The sequence below is a fragment of the Carettochelys insculpta genome, chromosome 1 (assembly GCF_033958435.1).
Source record: "Carettochelys insculpta isolate YL-2023 chromosome 1, ASM3395843v1, whole genome shotgun sequence".
NCBI lineage: Eukaryota > Metazoa > Chordata > Testudines > Carettochelyidae > Carettochelys > Carettochelys insculpta.
Window position 1 is genome coordinate 3239924 of NC_134137.1, and position 16846 is coordinate 3256769.

Genomic DNA, 16846 nt, shown 5'->3' on the forward strand with positions numbered 1-16846 from the left:
TTATGAAAAATCTTTAATCCCTTTGTTAGTAAACAGCTGGAGCAGCTTGTCCCGGATCTGTTTGGTCCTCACCCCATAGATAACAGGGTTCAGCATGGGGGGCACCAGGAGGTACACATCGGCAACGAAAATGTGGAAATGAAGGGGCAAATTGAGGCCAAACCGGGATGTCAGGGAGGCAAAGAGAATGGGGATGTAAAAGGCTGAGATGACACAAAGGTGGGAACCGCAAGTCCGAAAAGTCTTGAGCTGGGCCTCCTTTGTGGGGAGGCTGAAAATGGCCTTAAGTATCTGGGTATAGGACACTACAATAAAAAACACATCCAGAGCAATACCACTGAATAGGACAAACATACCATAGTAACTGCTCTTGCGTGTATCGCCACAGGCCAGCTTCACCACGCACATATTCTCACAGTGAGTGTGGGAGATGATGTTGGTTCTGCAATATGTCCATTGTCTTGCCAGAAAGGGATAGGGCAGTGCGAGAATGCTGCCACGCAAGACAATGACCAGACCGATCTTGCCCACCAGGGAGTTCGTGAGGATGGTGGAATGTCTCAGGGGATGGCAGATGGCCACGTAGCGATCAAAAGCCATGGCCACAAAGATCCCAGACTCAATCGCTGAGAAGCAGTGAACAAAGTACATCTGGGCAAGGCAGGCACTGAAATTGATCTCCCTTGAATTGACCCAGAAGATTGCCAGAATCTTGGGAATGGTGGATGTAGACAGGACCAGGTCGGTGACAGCCAGCATGCAGAGGAAATAGTACATGGGCTCATGAAAACTGGGCTCCCTCTTCACAATAAAGAGGATGGCAAAGTTTCCCAAGATGACTATAACATACATGGTGCAGAAGGGGATGGAGATCCAGACATGGGCTGACTCCAGGCCAGGAATGCCCAGCAGAATGAAGGTGGAGGGGTTGGTGAAATCAGTTGTGTTGGAATCTGACATGGAGTAGGGTAGAAGCTGTTCAACTCTGATGCAGAACGGTGTCTCCTACTTCAACACTAAGCTCCCCACACTCTCTGCGTGTACCCAGTGTCTAAGGAGATGGTCACAGTGTTAATACCTGGAGGAAGACACAATGTGGATATGAGATGTTAATGCACTACTGGTGGCTGTTCTCATGACTGAAGGAGATTATACTTTCTTCACAAACTGAAAAATAACATTTTCATTATTCAGCAATACAGTTTCTAAAAAGCTGACCCTACAAATTCTATGTGTGGTGGTTCTCTGTGCATTGGTACATTTTACATTAGTACTCCTCACCCTCAAATGAAGGAAGGGAATAGAAAAGGTGTCTCAAAAGTTGGCTAGCAAACTGGCTAGCATGCTGCAGCTGGCAGTTTTACCCTCACAATGGTCAAAAACAGGGAAAAGAAAGATGGTATTTGGAGCATGGAATGTTTGCACCCTCTTGGGCAGGGAGAACACTAGGAGACCTGAGAGGAGAGTGGCCATCATAGCTAGAGAACTGACATGTTTGTAGATTGACATAGCCACCCTGACAGAGACCAGACTTGCAGAGGAAGGGTCCATCTGCGAGCCAAAAGGAGGTTACAACTTCTTCTGGAAAGGCAGGCCAGAAAATGAAGACAGGATACATGGAGTGGGACTTGCCATCAAGATGTCACTTCTGAGCCAACTTCCTGATCTACCAACTTACATTAGTGAACATCTGATCAAGCTCCGCTCCCCCAAACCCCTCTTGCCATGTTACAGTCATCAATGCTTATGCCCCCACGCTGACCAGCAGTGATGAAGCAAAAGGGAGTTTTTACGAGGGCCTGGATCTCTTGCAAAAGCAAATTTTCCTAGTGACAAGCTTTTCCTGTTGAGTGACTTCAACGCCAGAGTCGGTAAGGACTGTAGGAACTGGAAAGAGGTGCTTGGGCATCACAACATTGGTAACAAGAATGCCAATGACCTTCTTCTGCTGAGCTCGGCTACGTCTACACGTGAAGCCTACATCGAAGTAGCCTATTTTGATGTGGCGACATCGAAATAGGCTATTTCGATGAATAACGTCTACACGTCCTCCAGGGCTGGCAACGTCGATGTTCAATATCGACGTTGTGCAGCACCACATCGAAATAGGCACTGCGAGGGAACGTCTACACGCCAAAGTAGCACACATCGAAATAAGGGTGCCAGGCACAGCTGCAGACAGGGTCACAGGGAGGACTCAACAGCAAGCCGCTCCCTTAAAGGGCCCCTCCCAGACACACTTGCACTAAACAACACAAGATCCACAGAGCCGACAACTGGTTGCAGACCCTGTGCATGCAGCATGGATCCCCAGCTGCCGCAGCAGCAGCCAGAAGCCCTGGGCTAAGGGCTGCTGCACACGGTGACCATAGAGCCCCGCAGGGGCTGGAGAGAGAGTGTCTCTCAACCCCTCAGTTGATGGCCGCCTTGGCGGACCCCGCTATTTCGATGTTGTGGGACGCGCAACGACTACACGATCCCTACTTCGACGTTCAACTTCGAAGTAGGGCGCTATTCCCATCCCCTCATGGGGTTAGTGACTTCGACGTCTCGCCGCCTAATGTCGATGTTAACATCGAAATAGCGCCCAACACGTGTAGCCATGACGGGCGCTATTTCAAAGTTAGTGCCGCTACTTCGAAGTAGCGTGCACGTGTAGACACGGCTCTTATGTGCAGAAAATGACCTGATGATTAACACTTTCTTCAGGCAGGCTGGTGAATATAAGACCATATGGATGCACCTGAGATCAAAACAGGGTCACCTGATTGACTACATCATCAGTTGCAGGTGGGACATTCATGAAGTTAAGATCACCAGGGCCATGAGGGGAGCTGAGTGCTGGACTGATCATAGATTCATCAGATCGGTCCTTATGCTGCACATCACACCACTGCACCGCAAGAAGCTCAAGGCTGCCAGACGTCAGGAAGCTTCAACATCGGGAAGCTGCAGCATACTGGTCATCTTGAGCAATTTGCAGCCCTCCTTGATGATATGCTGACGTCCCATGGACCTCTGACTGGTGACCCAACACAAAAGTGGGACCAGTTTAAAACCCTGGTGAAGGAGTCAGCCAAGTCGACACTAGGACTAAAAAGAGAGTTCACCAAGACTGGTGAAGATCTTAGAGGAAAAACGGAATTGCTCACCTTGATCATTTTTTTCTGATTTGTCCTCCTTGATTACTGTTTTTGGTTCTTTGTGCCTTAGATGTTGAGTCTGTTCTGGTCTGGCTATGGTCTGAAGAAGTGGGTCTGTCCCACGAAAGCTCACCTAATAATCTATGTTGCTAGTCTTTAAAGTGCTACTTGGCTGCTTTTTGTTTTGATAGTATATAGACTAGCATGTCTCCCTCTCTGTTACTCTAGAACACATTTCTGTTATGGCAAAATGATCGGTTGTCAATCTGCATACATGACCTTTTCAACCACGTTCAGAGTTTGGTGCAGACTGTATATCACAAAATGCAAGATGATTGGTGGGAGAGAAAAGCTGATGAAGTCCAATACTACGCTGACGCCAAAAACTCCAAGTGCTCTTCAGAACTTCAAAGCCAAGTCTTACACCTCTCCTGTCTGCAGATGGCAAGACCCTCCTGAAGGAGAAGAGTAGCATCAATGATAGGTGGAGAAAGCACTTCAGCAACGTTCTCAACAGGCCTCCATTGTCGATCCTGCGGCCATAAACCAGATCCCTCAGAAACCCACGATGGACAGTCTTGACCTGCCCCCTACGATGGATGAGGTCAAAAAGGCAATCAGCCAGACCAGCTCTTGCAAAGCCCCTGAGATGGACAGGATCCCTGCTGAAATTTTCAAGGAAGCAGGACCAGTGTCCTTTGAGGCCTTTAACAGCACTTTGACCACCATCTGGGAAGAAGAAGACATGCCTAACAACTATAAGGATGCCACAATCATTTCGTTCTTCAAAAACAAGGGCAACAAATCTGACTGTGGAAATTACTGGAGCATCTCCCTTCTCTCTACTGCTAGGAAGATCTTGGCTCGAGTCATCCTCAAAAGTCAGATCACCAGCATCTCAGAGGAGAACCTAATAGAGGCACAGTGGGGTTTCCACCAAGGATGCAAGACAATTAACATGGATTTCGCTGTTCGTCAGGTCCAGGAAAAGTGCATAGAGCAGAACTTGGATCTATATATCATCTTTATAGACCTGACCAAGGCATATATCACGGTCAACAGAGAAGCCCTGTGGATTATCCTGTCAAAATTCAGCTGCCCAAGAAGATTCATTAACCTCATGCACCTGTTTCACAATTACTTGACTGGCTTTGTTCTTTCAAATGGCAAGTCCTCAGGCCCATTTGAGATATCCAACAGTTTGAAGCAAGAGTGTGTGCTGGCCCCAGTGGTATTCAACCTCATTTTCATGTGCATCCTCAGCCACGCAGTTAGGGAGTCTACATAAAATACAGACTTGATGGGTCACTTTTTAACCTTCATCGTTTGAATGTTAAAACCAAGATGCTTGAGAAGCTCATCCTTGAAGCTGTTTTTGCTGGCGACTGTGCGCTTACGGCACACAAGGAAGCTGATCTCCAGCTTATTGTCAACAAGTTTGCTGATGCCACTCGCCTCTTTGGTTTGAAGATCAGCCTAGGAAAGACCGAGGTGCTGTTTCAGCCTGCTCCAGGGTCTGCTGCTCTCCCCACTTCAATATCTATTGAAGTAACAGAGTTAAAAACAGAAGAGGAGTTCAAGTACCTTGGCAGTGTGATAGCCAGTGATGGCTCCCTTGACAAAGAAATCCATGCCAACGTCTGCCAGGACATCTGACAGCAAGGATGTTGAATCAGCACAATATCTGACAGTCCACTAAACTGAAAGTGTACAAGGCTGTCTTCCTGACCAGTCTCCTGTATGGATGTGAAACCTGGACCTTGTGCAGAAAACATGTGAAACTGCAAGAGCACTTCCACACATACAGCCTGAGGTCAATACTGCACATTCGATGGCAGGACAGAGTCATGAACCTGGAAGTCCTAGACAAAGCAGGAACCATGAGCATTAAAGCCATGATTCTGAAAGTCCATCTTCGCTGGACAGGGCACATCATACGAATGGAGAAGTCAAGAATCCCTAAGCAACTCCTGTACAGTGAACTTTCCCAAGGCAAAAGGAATCAAGGCAGGCCTCGCAAGAGGTGTAAAGACGGCATGAAGGCCAAATTGCTCATGTTGGATTAAAGCGAAAGCAGCTAGAGCAGCATGCAGAAGGCCGAACAGGCTGGCTTGCTTTCCTATGACACGCGTATGACAACTTTGAAGAGCAGTGACGCGTATGCCTGATTGATGCTCATGCTAGCAGAAAAGCAACAGCAGCAGCCGCACTGACAGAGCCAGGACAATTCTCTTGTCCTACTGTGAACACCCGTGCTGTTCAAGGCTTGGAGTCCTCAGCCACATGCAAGTCCACAACCAATGAGCCTGTGCAAGCTCAAGATGTTGTTGTTGGACAAGACAGATTATCAAGAAAGAGTACATTGTGGTGCAGAAAATCTTAAGGAGCACCAGCAGAAAAGCCATCTCATGGTCATAACTGATAGCAGCTCCCTGAAAACAACAGCTCATTTACAGCACTGGCCAAAACATAGACCGTGTTCAGGTGCCTAAGAAAAGGGAGGGAAAATACCTACTCTGGGTATGTGCTCAGTTTTGGCCACCCCCCACTCTCTGTAATGGATATAGCAGATTGAAAGGCAGTTCAGAGACAGGCTTTGAAAATCAGGGAACTTTAATGTGTGGACAGCATGAAAAGTCTGAGGCAGCATAGTTTAGAGAAGAGACAAAAAGGGAGTGCATGACGGGGGAAAGGAAAATAAAACAAACGGAACTTATTATGTTCAAATTGAGAAACAGAAAACAGAAACAAATTCCCAATCCGGAACATCTACAGAAACTTTGTTTTTCAAACGGGTTAATTCCTTGAAGATGAGGCAAATCCTCAGCAAAACTGTTTGGGGTAAAAAGTAAGCTCCAATGCGGGAATGATAATTGGTATTTAGAAGGCTAAAAACTTATGATTCCTTGATCAATAAGGTGGACAATTTGGCTAAAACCCCATTCAGTGGCTTAGGGAAGGAGGTAATTGGGTGTTGGAGGGAAATGCAATATGTAACTCATTGGAGAAAAGAAATATTGATATAAAGACAAGTTGGAAATTTTGAAAAGTGGTGAGGGATGTTATGGATGTCAGGCAAAACATTTGGTAGGGGTAAGGATGGTGATAAATAAATAACTAATTGTAGGTAGTCCACCATGTCTGACAATGACATCTTGAGATTGCACAGGCTCATCGGTTGTGGACTCACTATGTGGCTGAGGATACCAAACTTTGAACATCAGGGCATTCACAGTGGGGGCAAAGGAATTGTCCTGGCTCTGTTGGTGTGGCTGCTGCTGTTGCATGCTGCTCTATCTGATCTTAGAGTTATGGGCACTGGAGTTATAAACCAACCAGTCAACCACACATCTTATTTGAAACCCAAAGTCCACAATCAGGCAGAATGCAAGAGACCTCTCCCACCATCAAAAAGGAAGAAAATACAGGACAGATCTCTCTGAAAGGAAAATTATTTATTTTAGAAGGAATACTTCAAAATAAAAAAAAATACAGGAAAAGGAGGGACGTGCTAACACATGCAAGTGAGCAGCTCACTAGATGGAAGGAACACTTGGACGAGCTACTGAACTGCCCTGCCCACAGGGAACCTCCCCAGATACCACCCACAAATATGCCGCTGTAAATTAACAGCAGCAGACCTACAAAAGAAGAAATCAGAAAATCCATTGCCCATCTGAAAAGCATCTGGTCCAAATGACGTCCCCACAGAAGCAATCAAGGCAGGTAGTGAGACATCAGTCAACATTATGTATGATCTATCTGGGAAAATGTGGGACATTGAGGAGATCCCACAAGACTGGAAACATGGCTACATTATCAAGCTTCCAAAGAAAGGCAACCTGAAGGAATGCAACTGGAGAGGCATCACATTACTGTCTGTTCCAGGAAAAGATGGCTCAGGGAAGAACAGACCAGTTTCTGAAGCAACAGATCCTGTGCTAACCAAATAGCAACTCTCAGAGTGCTCACAGAACAGTCGCTCCAGTTGAACTCACCCCTCTAAATAACCTTTATATGTAACCCATGGCATCCCAACCCAAATTATTAACTTGATTTGTTCAGCGTATGGACCCTTGACGTGCCAAGTTGTTCACAATGGTGTCTTAATACAATCCTTCAGCATACTGTCAACAGTGAAACAAAGGTACCTATTGTCACCTTTCCTGTTCTTGGTCAAAATGACTGGCTTATGAACAATACAACAGGTGGCCATCAATGAGGCATTCAGTGGACACTTTTCAAACAGTGAGAGGACATTGATTTTGTTGATGACGTCACCCTCCTTTTACTCTGACGTGAAAGCATGGAAGAAAAGGTCACAACACTGGACAAAACTGCTTCAGTGACTGGACTGAGCATTAACAAGAAACAGAAGAAGACCAGTCCAACAACATGACCATCACACTGGGAGGGAATGATCTGGAAGATGTGGAGCAGTTCACCTACTTGGGGAGTATTGTGGGCATAGATATAGGAACAGATAAGGATATCAGTGCCAGGCTAGGGAAAGCAATAGGTTCATTCAAGACTCTGTCCCATTTGGAGTTCACAAATAATACCTGCAAAGACAAAACTGCGGATCTTCAACACAAATGTGAAGAGTGTGCTTTTTTATGGATTTGAGACCTGGAGTACTAAAAGGTTTTTAACAGAGCAGGACAAGAAGCACTTGACATTGAAATCAAGAGAAGAAAGTGGGGAGGGCCAGGCCACACTCTCAGAATACCATCATCCAGCATAGCCCGTCAAGCCCTCACATGGAACCTGCAAGGAAAAGGCAAAAGAGGAAGATTTCAGACAATATGGAAAAGGTCTAAATAGATTTGAAGGAAAACAAGTGGGGTGCTCCTGGAGCCAGCTAGAAGCTTTGTCCCAAGACAGAGTGAAGTGAAGGAGACTTGCAGATGACCTGTGCTCCATGTGGAGTACAAGGGTTAAGAAGTAGTAGTAGTATGGACACCCGACTATCCATGAACTTTCTGTGCAATTCTGGGCAAAAGCGATGATAGAATCCTCAGATGCACAGACAAGGGAGTAGTGAGTTGGAGCAGAGGACAGATTTTACCTCTGCATATGGCATTGGTGATTCTGACTGAATCCACTTCTGGGGTCCTTATTTAAGCTGGTTCAGGAATTAGCCACATGAACGTATTGAGGACTGGTGAAAATGCGGGACAGAGAGAGTGAGAAGAATAACTTCTTTTATTTATCTTATATAAATATAATAGTCTATTTAATCTTTTACAATAGTCAGAAGAAGGCCCCATCACTGGAAGCTGAAGTCAGACACATTCCGATTGGAAATAAGGGACAGTTTTTTACCCCTGACAGTGAGTAACTGTTGGAACAAACTGCAAAGAGAAATTGTGGATTCTCCATCTCCACATGCCTGCAGACACAGATTAGATGTGTTGCTGAAATATCGGCTTGAGAGATTGACTTAAAAAGTTACAAATGTTCTATCTTTCTGCTTCAGTGTAGCCACTACTGACACGGATTATCAGTGACACTGACGACAAGGGTTTCTTTGGCCCAGTAGGTAACCCTCCTCCCCAGCAACTGAGAGAAAGTGACATGAAGACTTCCTCCCTCAACCTCACGTTTCCTACTCCTGGCTTAGGTGAGATGGCTGCATCTCTCACAGGAGTGGATTTGTTTTTAAGCAGTGTTAGGTTGTATCAGAGGAAGCCTCCCCTGTCAGTAACTGTATGTAAAAGCACCTCTGTACTAGGAGCTGGTCTGGCCTCTTTTGGAATGGTGTCCTTGTTTCTTCACCACCGTACACAGAGACACAGGAATACAGGGAAGGCTCTAGAGAGAGAGGGCACAAAGCTGTTCTGGGGGACGGACTGAGATTAAGGGGTGGACATGATGGCACTCAAGTGGAAAAAAGTTCTCTCTTTCCGCATAGTGCTGGACAAGAGACAAACTGCACTAGCAGATTGAGAGTAACTCTCAGGAGAGAGTTCCTATCCACAACAACAGGAAGACAAGAGAACAGACTCCTGAGAAGATCGTGGCAGGCTTTTTGCTGGGTGCATTCGAAGGAAAGAGCCATTGGTCTGGGAAGATATGAACTGAACATGTCCTGTCTCTTGGCGTGTCAGACCAGCTGAACCTTTTGTTACCTTCTCACTCTCTGGCTCTGTGATTGTACTGTGTAAAATCCTAGGCTGAACCAGGCTTTACTGACACATAAATCACAAAGCTTAGTGCAGGAGTAACTGGGTGAATTTAAATGGCCAGTGTCATACTGGAGGTCAGCCTGGATGATCTTATGCCCCCTTCTGAAAGTAGGCCAGGCATTTATATTTGCTGTGTCTCATAACACGTATTCCTGTTCCCATGTAAAGCTCTTCCACCCCTACGCTTACTAGGAATTAAAAGCCATTTAACAGACCCAGTACCCAGCCCCAGGCACCTGCCATCCCACCATGGGGCTCTGGGTAATCAGCTTGAATGGACAGGGATGCACAGAAAACAACCACATTTTGGCTGGTGATACTAGAGCAAACATTTACTGTGGAAAGGGCCTTGGGGTGTCTAATGGCTGTGCAGAACAGGAAGTACTACAGATTTACTGTCTATTCTATGGTACTTACATCTCACTGGGTTTGCGGAGCAGATGAGCTCCTCGGGAAGGAATAGGTACCTGTGAATTCTGAGACCAAAGTGTCTTCCCAGGGAATCCCCCTCAGGTAGCTGTGCCCCGTGTCTCTCTCGGTCCAACAGCTGCAGCTGCATTCCACAATGGAAGCCAACACAGAGGTGGGCACTGTGTATAACAGAGCTCTGTGTAATCGCAGTGGGGTTCACTCAGCCTCTGGGGAGAAGGAGCATCTGAACGTAAACAGGTGGAGAACAAGCTTGCTTTGCTATTTATTCAGCTTTCAGAGTAAACATCAATTAAGCAACCATTCTAAATGGAGATAAGAGTTTTGGCTCTACGCTGAGTCAGAGGGGAATTGTCTTGTTAGGGTCTGACTCCCAGTAAACACTCAGGAGAGGTGGATAGATAGGAGACAGGCAGATGACTGAAGGGAAATATAAACACTTTCTGCGAGCACAGGGGCTATCACTAAGAGATCAGGGTCAGTAATTCTCATCAGTAACTCTCATCATACTGTGTAGCACCTTTCTTTGAAGGATTTTCAAAAGATCTTCCAAAGGAAAGCCACTGTGAGCATAAACCCATAATACAGATGGGCAAAATACCAATTATTCATATGTTAATTTGGAGAGGAAAATGAAACATGGTTGGATTAAGCTTGGTTGCAATAGTATCATTGTCTAAAGTCTTGTAAAGTTTGTATTAAACTGTCTATGAACTACATAGCTGGTGTGTCCCTCCTGGTAGATAATTACTGGTGGTGCACATGAAATCGAAGGTAACTAGCTCACTCAATACAAGAAGACTTGTGGCACCTTATAGACTAACAGATATTTTGGAGCATAAGCTCTCATGGGCAAAGACCTCCTTCATCAGATGCTGCTCCAAAATATCTGTTAGTCTATAAGGTGCCACAAGACTTCTTGTTCTCGAAGCTACAGATGAACATGGTTACCTCTCTGATACTTATAGCTCACCCAGGTGATGCTGTCCTGTGCAGAAGCTGTACAACGACATCAAGATTTCTTACTTGAGTGGTAACAGCTACTTTTGACTATACATGTAAAGTCAGGATCATACTTTGCCGTGTATTAATCAATGCTGAATTGCTTCTGCCATTATGTTTCCCCAGTCATCCAGGACTGTGAGTTGTGTCTAACACTCGCACTCTGGTTTCCATTTAAGTCTCCTGACTGTTGTATCATCTACCAAAGTAGTGACCTCACTATATGCCCCAGTACAGACCCCTGGGGAACATTGTTCTTTAACTCTTTCAATTCTCTCCATTTAGTTTTAACCTATTGTTCCTAATGTGCAACAGTAACAGAAAAAGCCGTGCTAGTCTCTATGCTATCAAAACAAAAAAGCAGTCAAGTAGCACTTTAAAGACTGACAAAATAATTTATTAGGTGAGCTTTCGTGAGACACAGCCACTTCTTCAGACCATAGCCAGACCAGAACAGACTCAGTATTTAAGGCACAGAGAACCAAAAACAGTAATCAAAGTTGACAAATCAGAAAAAAAATGATCAAGGTGAGCAAATCAAAGAGCAGAGGGCTGGGGAGGGTGGGAGTCAAGAATCAGACTAAGCCAAGTATTCAAAAGAGCCCCTGTAATGTCCCAGAAAATTTGCATCCCAGTTCAAACCACATGTTAATGTGTCAAATATGAATATGAAAAAGAGTTCAGCAGCTTCTCTTTCCAGAGCAGTGTGAAAATTCTTCTTCAATAAGACATAAACTCTTAAGTCATTAACAGAATGTCCCACTCCATTAAAATGTAGACTGAATGGTTTGTGGATCAGGAATGTTTTGATGTCTGTTTTGTGCCCATTAACTCTTTGTCTGAGAGCGTTTGAAGTCTGTCCAATATATAAAGCATCTGGGCATTGTTGGCACATGATGGCGTATATGATGTTAGTTGAGGAACATGAGAATGTGCCTGTGATTCTGTGACTAACCAGGTAAGGTCCAGTGATGGTGTCTCCAGAATAGATATGTGGACAAAGCTGCCAGTGGGCTTTGTTGCAAGGAAGAGTCCCAGGACTGGTGTTCCTGCTGTATAGACTGTGGTAGTTGGCTCACAACCTGGGTTTAGCAGGCCAATGCTCAAACCACTGAGCTGTGCCTCCCACCTCCCACACACACATCGCAAGTGATACCTGCCTGACGGGGATCCGTGTGCTCCTTAGCTGGGATGCGGGTTGTTGTAGCCTGGCAAGGAGCCTGCCTGCCAGTTTGATGTGGCTCCAGTGGAGCAGGGGCTGGCATGGGTTAATGACCCTGTGCCTCCCCCAAGCCTCCAGTAACTGGACACTGCCAGACGTCTTCAGGACTGGACACCAGCTGAAATCCCTGTAGCTGGCAACCCTAAATGGCACCCGGACACCACTGCCAAAGCCCACATTTTCTGGGTAACCCCCTGGCATTCCACTGTGTGAGCCGGGGAAACCCTTACACCGTTAGGCATCCCCTGGGACTCTTCACTCACGTGTCTTCTGCTCGGGGCAGGAGGCCGAAGCACAGACACTGGTCTATAAATAATTTGTTAATTTGTCAGGCTGATACAGCACAGCAAAGTCAATAAAGACTTCCTATCACAATGCCTGTCTAGCAACTGACCCAGGCAGGGCCAGATTAACTCCTCTGGGGTCTGAGCTATTATGTGTGAAGGGGAGTGAGAGCTGCAGCTGGGGGTGTGGTATTTGAGGGGGCAGGGGATGAGGCATTTGAGGTGAAAGAGGGGGCTGCAGGCTGAGGCCCGGGGGTTGGAATGTGAGGGGAGACTCAGGATAGGAAAGGTAGGGTAGGATGGAGGTTAGGGGTCTGGGTGGGAGGTTGGGCATTGTTGTGGGAGGGAATAAGGGAGTTAGAGTGTGGAACAAGACTCAGGGTTGGGACAGGGTGTTGGGCTGTGAGATATTTACCTGGGACAGCTCCCATTTGCTTTTGGAGGACCAGGTGTCTCTCTGCTGCCTGCGCTCACCTGCAGATACTATCTCCCACAATCTTATTGGCCAAAATTCCTGGCCAAAGTGACCTGTGGGAGTGGCGCATCTAGTGGAGAACAGCACAGAGAAGAAGCTTTCCCTGATACTTGCAGTGACATGGCTCCAGCGGTGGTAGGATGAACGAAAGCATGCAGAGCCACCTACAGCAAGGCCTGGTCTAGAACACAGGGGCTTTAGGAGCTGTAGCCCATGGACCCAGGTTCATGGGTCCCTTTACCCCAGGGACCTAGGCTGCAGACTCTCAAACCCCTTTCTTGATCCAGACTTGCCTACAGGAAAGATGAGCCAGCACCATATCACCAGCTAGCTCTGCAGAGTGCTAAATCTGGCTGCTAGAGCATCAAGAGAATGAACCTTTATGGGAAAAGAGCTGCAGCATCCTGTCCCAGATTTGCTTTGTCCTCAGCCCATAGATGAGGGGGTTGAGCATGGGGGGCACCAGGAGGTACCCATTGGCCATAAGAATGTGGAAATGCAGAGCCACATTCTGGCCAAACCGGTGCGTGAGAAAGGAGAAGAGACCTGGTGTATAAAAGACTAAGATGGCACCAAGGTGAGAGCTGCAGGTTCCAAAAGTCTTGAGCCGGGTGTCCTTTGTGGGGAGGCGGAAGATGGCCCTGAGGATCTGGGTATAGGAAACAGCAATAAAAAACACATCCAGACCAATAATGAAAAATGCCACAGACAGGCCGTAGTAACTGCTGACACGGATGTCAACACAGGCCAGCTTCACCACAGCAATGTGCTCACAGTATGAGTGGGAGATGATGTTGGTTCTGCAATATGGCCACTGCCTCGCCAGGAAGAGATGGGGCAGCACTAATATGCTTCCACGTAACATGATGGCCAGTCCAACCTTGGCCAACACAGGGTTAGTCAAAATGGTGGAATGTCTCAGGGGATTGCAGATGGCTACATAGCGATCAAAAGCCATGGCCACAAAGATCCCAGACTCCGTTATTGAGAAGCAGTGAATGAAGTACATCTGGGTGAGGCAGGCACTGAAATTGATCTCCCTGGAATTGAACCAGAAGATGCTCAGCATTTTGGGCAAGGTGCACGTGGACAAGATGAGGTCAGTGACGGCCAGCATGCAGAGGAAATAATACATGGGCTCATGGAGGCTCAATTCTGTCTTCACAATGAACAGAATGGTGAAGTTCCCCAAGATAACTATGATATACATAATGCAGAAGGGGATGGAGATCCAGATATGGGCTGCCTCCAGGCCAGGAATTCCCAGCAGGATGAAGGTAGAAGGATTGGTGAAGTTTGTTTTATTGGGATCTGACATGGAGTAGTAGAGAAAGTGTCCAAAGCTGGGTCAGAATGATGTCTTGTGTATACCCTAAGTTTCCATGGCTTAAGGTATGTGCCCAGAGTTTAGGATGATGGTTGCAGTACAGGAGCCTACATGGAGAGAAAAGGTTAGTATGAAACACTTCAGGTTAGGTATCTTCAAGTCACCAGCACATAATGAAAGGTATCCTATCATACCAATGATATGACTGAGGAGATATCTGACCATTAGCTGATATTTTTTTCAATGTCAGAAATGATGGGATACAGTCCAGAAGACTGGAAAAGTGCAAATCAAGTGCCAATCTATAAAAACGGAAATTAGGACATTTATGGAATTACAGACCAGTCATCTTTACTTCTGTCCCAGCAAAGATAATGAAGCAAATATTTAAGGACTCCATTTGCTGACATCCAGATGACAGTAATGTGAAATGTAACAGTCTTCAATGATTGCAGACAATAGGATAAGAAGCAATCATCTTCATTTGCAGCACTGGATTCTTACGTGGGACATTAGGAAAAACTTCCTAATTATTAAGGTGCTAAACCACCGGAATAATTTGCCTAAGGAGGTTATAGAATATCCATCCTAGAGACTTTTAAAAGATGATATTAGCCAAACAGCTGGCAGAGATGTTCTAGATGGTGGTGGGTCCTGCCATCCTTGCAGGGGTCTGCACTTCAGAACATTCTGAAGTCCCTTCCAATCCTATGATTCTATGATTCCATAACATTTCAGAAATATGTTCCTAACTGAGAGAATAGGAACATGTTAGAAGAGATTCCTCCAGAGTTTGTGGATACTCCTTTGCTGGAGGTTTTTCAAAGAGTGATGAGTCGTTTGGAAGAAAAATATCCTGTATTTTGATGGGGATTCAAATATATGACTTAAACTGTCCCTTTTAATGCTGGTTAGACCATCTCTAAGTTAAATACAAGTCACTGCATAAATCAAAGGGGTCAATGGACAGAATTAAATCTCATGTATTATACAGGTGGTCAGACTAAATGATCTAATGGTCCCTTCTAATCTTAATCCCTATGAATCTACAGATAAAGAAAGTAGAGGAGGCATTTAGAACATGAGAATACAAGAACAGCCATAGGGGATCAGACCAAAGGTCCATCTAGCAAAGTGGAATCATAGAATCATAACACTGGAAAGCCAGTCCACCTCCCTGCCCAAAGCAGGACCAATCCCAGATAAATCATCACAGTAAACCCTTTGTTAAAATTGGGGTTTAACGACCTCCAGGGACTGAGACTGGTGTCAATCCCCACTCTCTCTTCTGCTCTGCAAACTAAAGAAGGCCAAATTACTCAGTCTCTCTTCATAAGTCATGTGCTCCAGCTCCTCAGTCATTTTTTGTCACCCTCCACTAGACTGCCCCCCAATGTGTCAACATCCTTTTTGTCATGTTGGGAGCAGGGCAGGGATGGATGCAATACTCCTCACCAGTCCTGAATAAATGGGTATAATCCATTCCCTAGATCTACTCTCAATGTTCCTTCAAATGCACACCCCCTTCTTGGCTCCAAGGATCACTGCTGGCTCATATCCAGATTCTAATCCAGATAATGCCCAGGTCCTTTTCTACAGAGTTGCCACTTAGCCAGTTGGTGCCAGCCTATAACAATGCTTGGGATACCTCCATCCTAAGTCCAGGACTCTGCACTTCCCCTTGTTGAATCACATGAAATATCTTTTTGTCTAATTCTCTAATTTGTCCAAGTCCTCCTGCAACCTAACCCTGCCCTCCAGAATACCAACCTCTACCTCTAGTTTCGTATCACCCACAAATTTGCTGAGGGCGCAGTCCATGCTCTCATCCAGGTCCTTATTAAAGCTGTTGAACAAAACTAGCCCCAGAACAATCTCTTGGGATACTCTGCTTGACACTGGCCTCCCACCAGACATAGAGCCTTTGATTACTATGCGCTGAGCCCAACAATATAGCCAGATTTCTATTCACTTTACAGTCCATTTATCCAAGCCATGTTCCTTTAACTTTCTGACAAGGATACTGTAGGAGACCATATGAAATTTGCTGCTAAAATCAAGGGCTACGATTACACTGGAGCAATCTGTCAACAGAAGATACTGTCAGAAGAGATTTCCTTACCAAATGTCTGTCCACAGAGTGAGGCCACCAAGAAAAGCCATTCAGAAGAGCGCTTCTTTCACTTGACAGAGTAGCCAGGCTGTCTGGTTGCGCTCTACACAAAGCAGGCACTGGGAAGCAAAGCAGACAGGGCTGTCCATTGTTCTGGATGTCCTGTCTGTTGAGAGAAGGCCCCTGAGAACATCCACACAGTTTTTTAGTTGACAGAGTCTGTTGACAGGTGTGTTATGCCTCACAGTTGAAAGGCAAAACGCTGCCAGCGAAAGTGCTGAGTTTTGTTGACAAACGGTCGACAAATCTCATTTTCTGTGTGGCTGTTCCACCAGTTTTGTTGACAAAACAAGGGTCAGATGTGCCTTGCCATTGGTGATTCCATGTTGGCTATTCTTGATCACTTTCCTCTCCTCCAAGTGCTTCAAAACAGATTTCCTGAGCATTCCTTTCCTTGATTTTTCTGGGGACTGAGGCAAGGCTGACCAGTCTGTAGTTCCCCAATTCTCCATCTTCCTTTTTTTTAAAGATGGGTACTACATCTGCTTTTTTCCAATCATTCAGGACCTCTGGCCTCATGGATGTCTGTGTGTCCAGTTTTTCTAAATAGTTCTGAACCTGTTCTTTCTCCACTGAGGGCTGCCCACTTCCTTTCCATTCTGT

General features: G+C 45.8%; 2 protein-coding genes across 2 annotated transcripts; both read right to left on the minus strand.

Moving 5' to 3' along the window:
• Positions 1-1011, minus strand: LOC142002008 (olfactory receptor 52M1-like). Its single transcript, XM_074977753.1, has one exon. The coding sequence runs from the start codon at positions 958-960 to the stop codon at positions 1-3; it is 960 nt and encodes a 319-aa protein (XP_074833854.1). The 5' UTR covers positions 961-1011.
• Positions 1012-13107: 12096 nt separating this feature from the next.
• Positions 13108-14106, minus strand: LOC142002010 (olfactory receptor 52E4-like). The gene has a single exon (XM_074977766.1). The coding sequence runs from the start codon at positions 14059-14061 to the stop codon at positions 13108-13110; it is 954 nt and encodes a 317-aa protein (XP_074833867.1). The 5' UTR covers positions 14062-14106.
• Positions 14107-16846: the final 2740 nt, after the last annotated feature.

What these genes read in the sequence shown, in the direction of transcription:
- LOC142002008 (XM_074977753.1), bottom strand. Translation starts at nt 960, where the DNA reads ATGTCAGATTCCAACACAACTGATTTCACCAACCCCTCCACCTTCATT.
- LOC142002010 (XM_074977766.1), bottom strand. Translation starts at nt 14,061, where the DNA reads ATGTCAGATCCCAATAAAACAAACTTCACCAATCCTTCTACCTTCATC.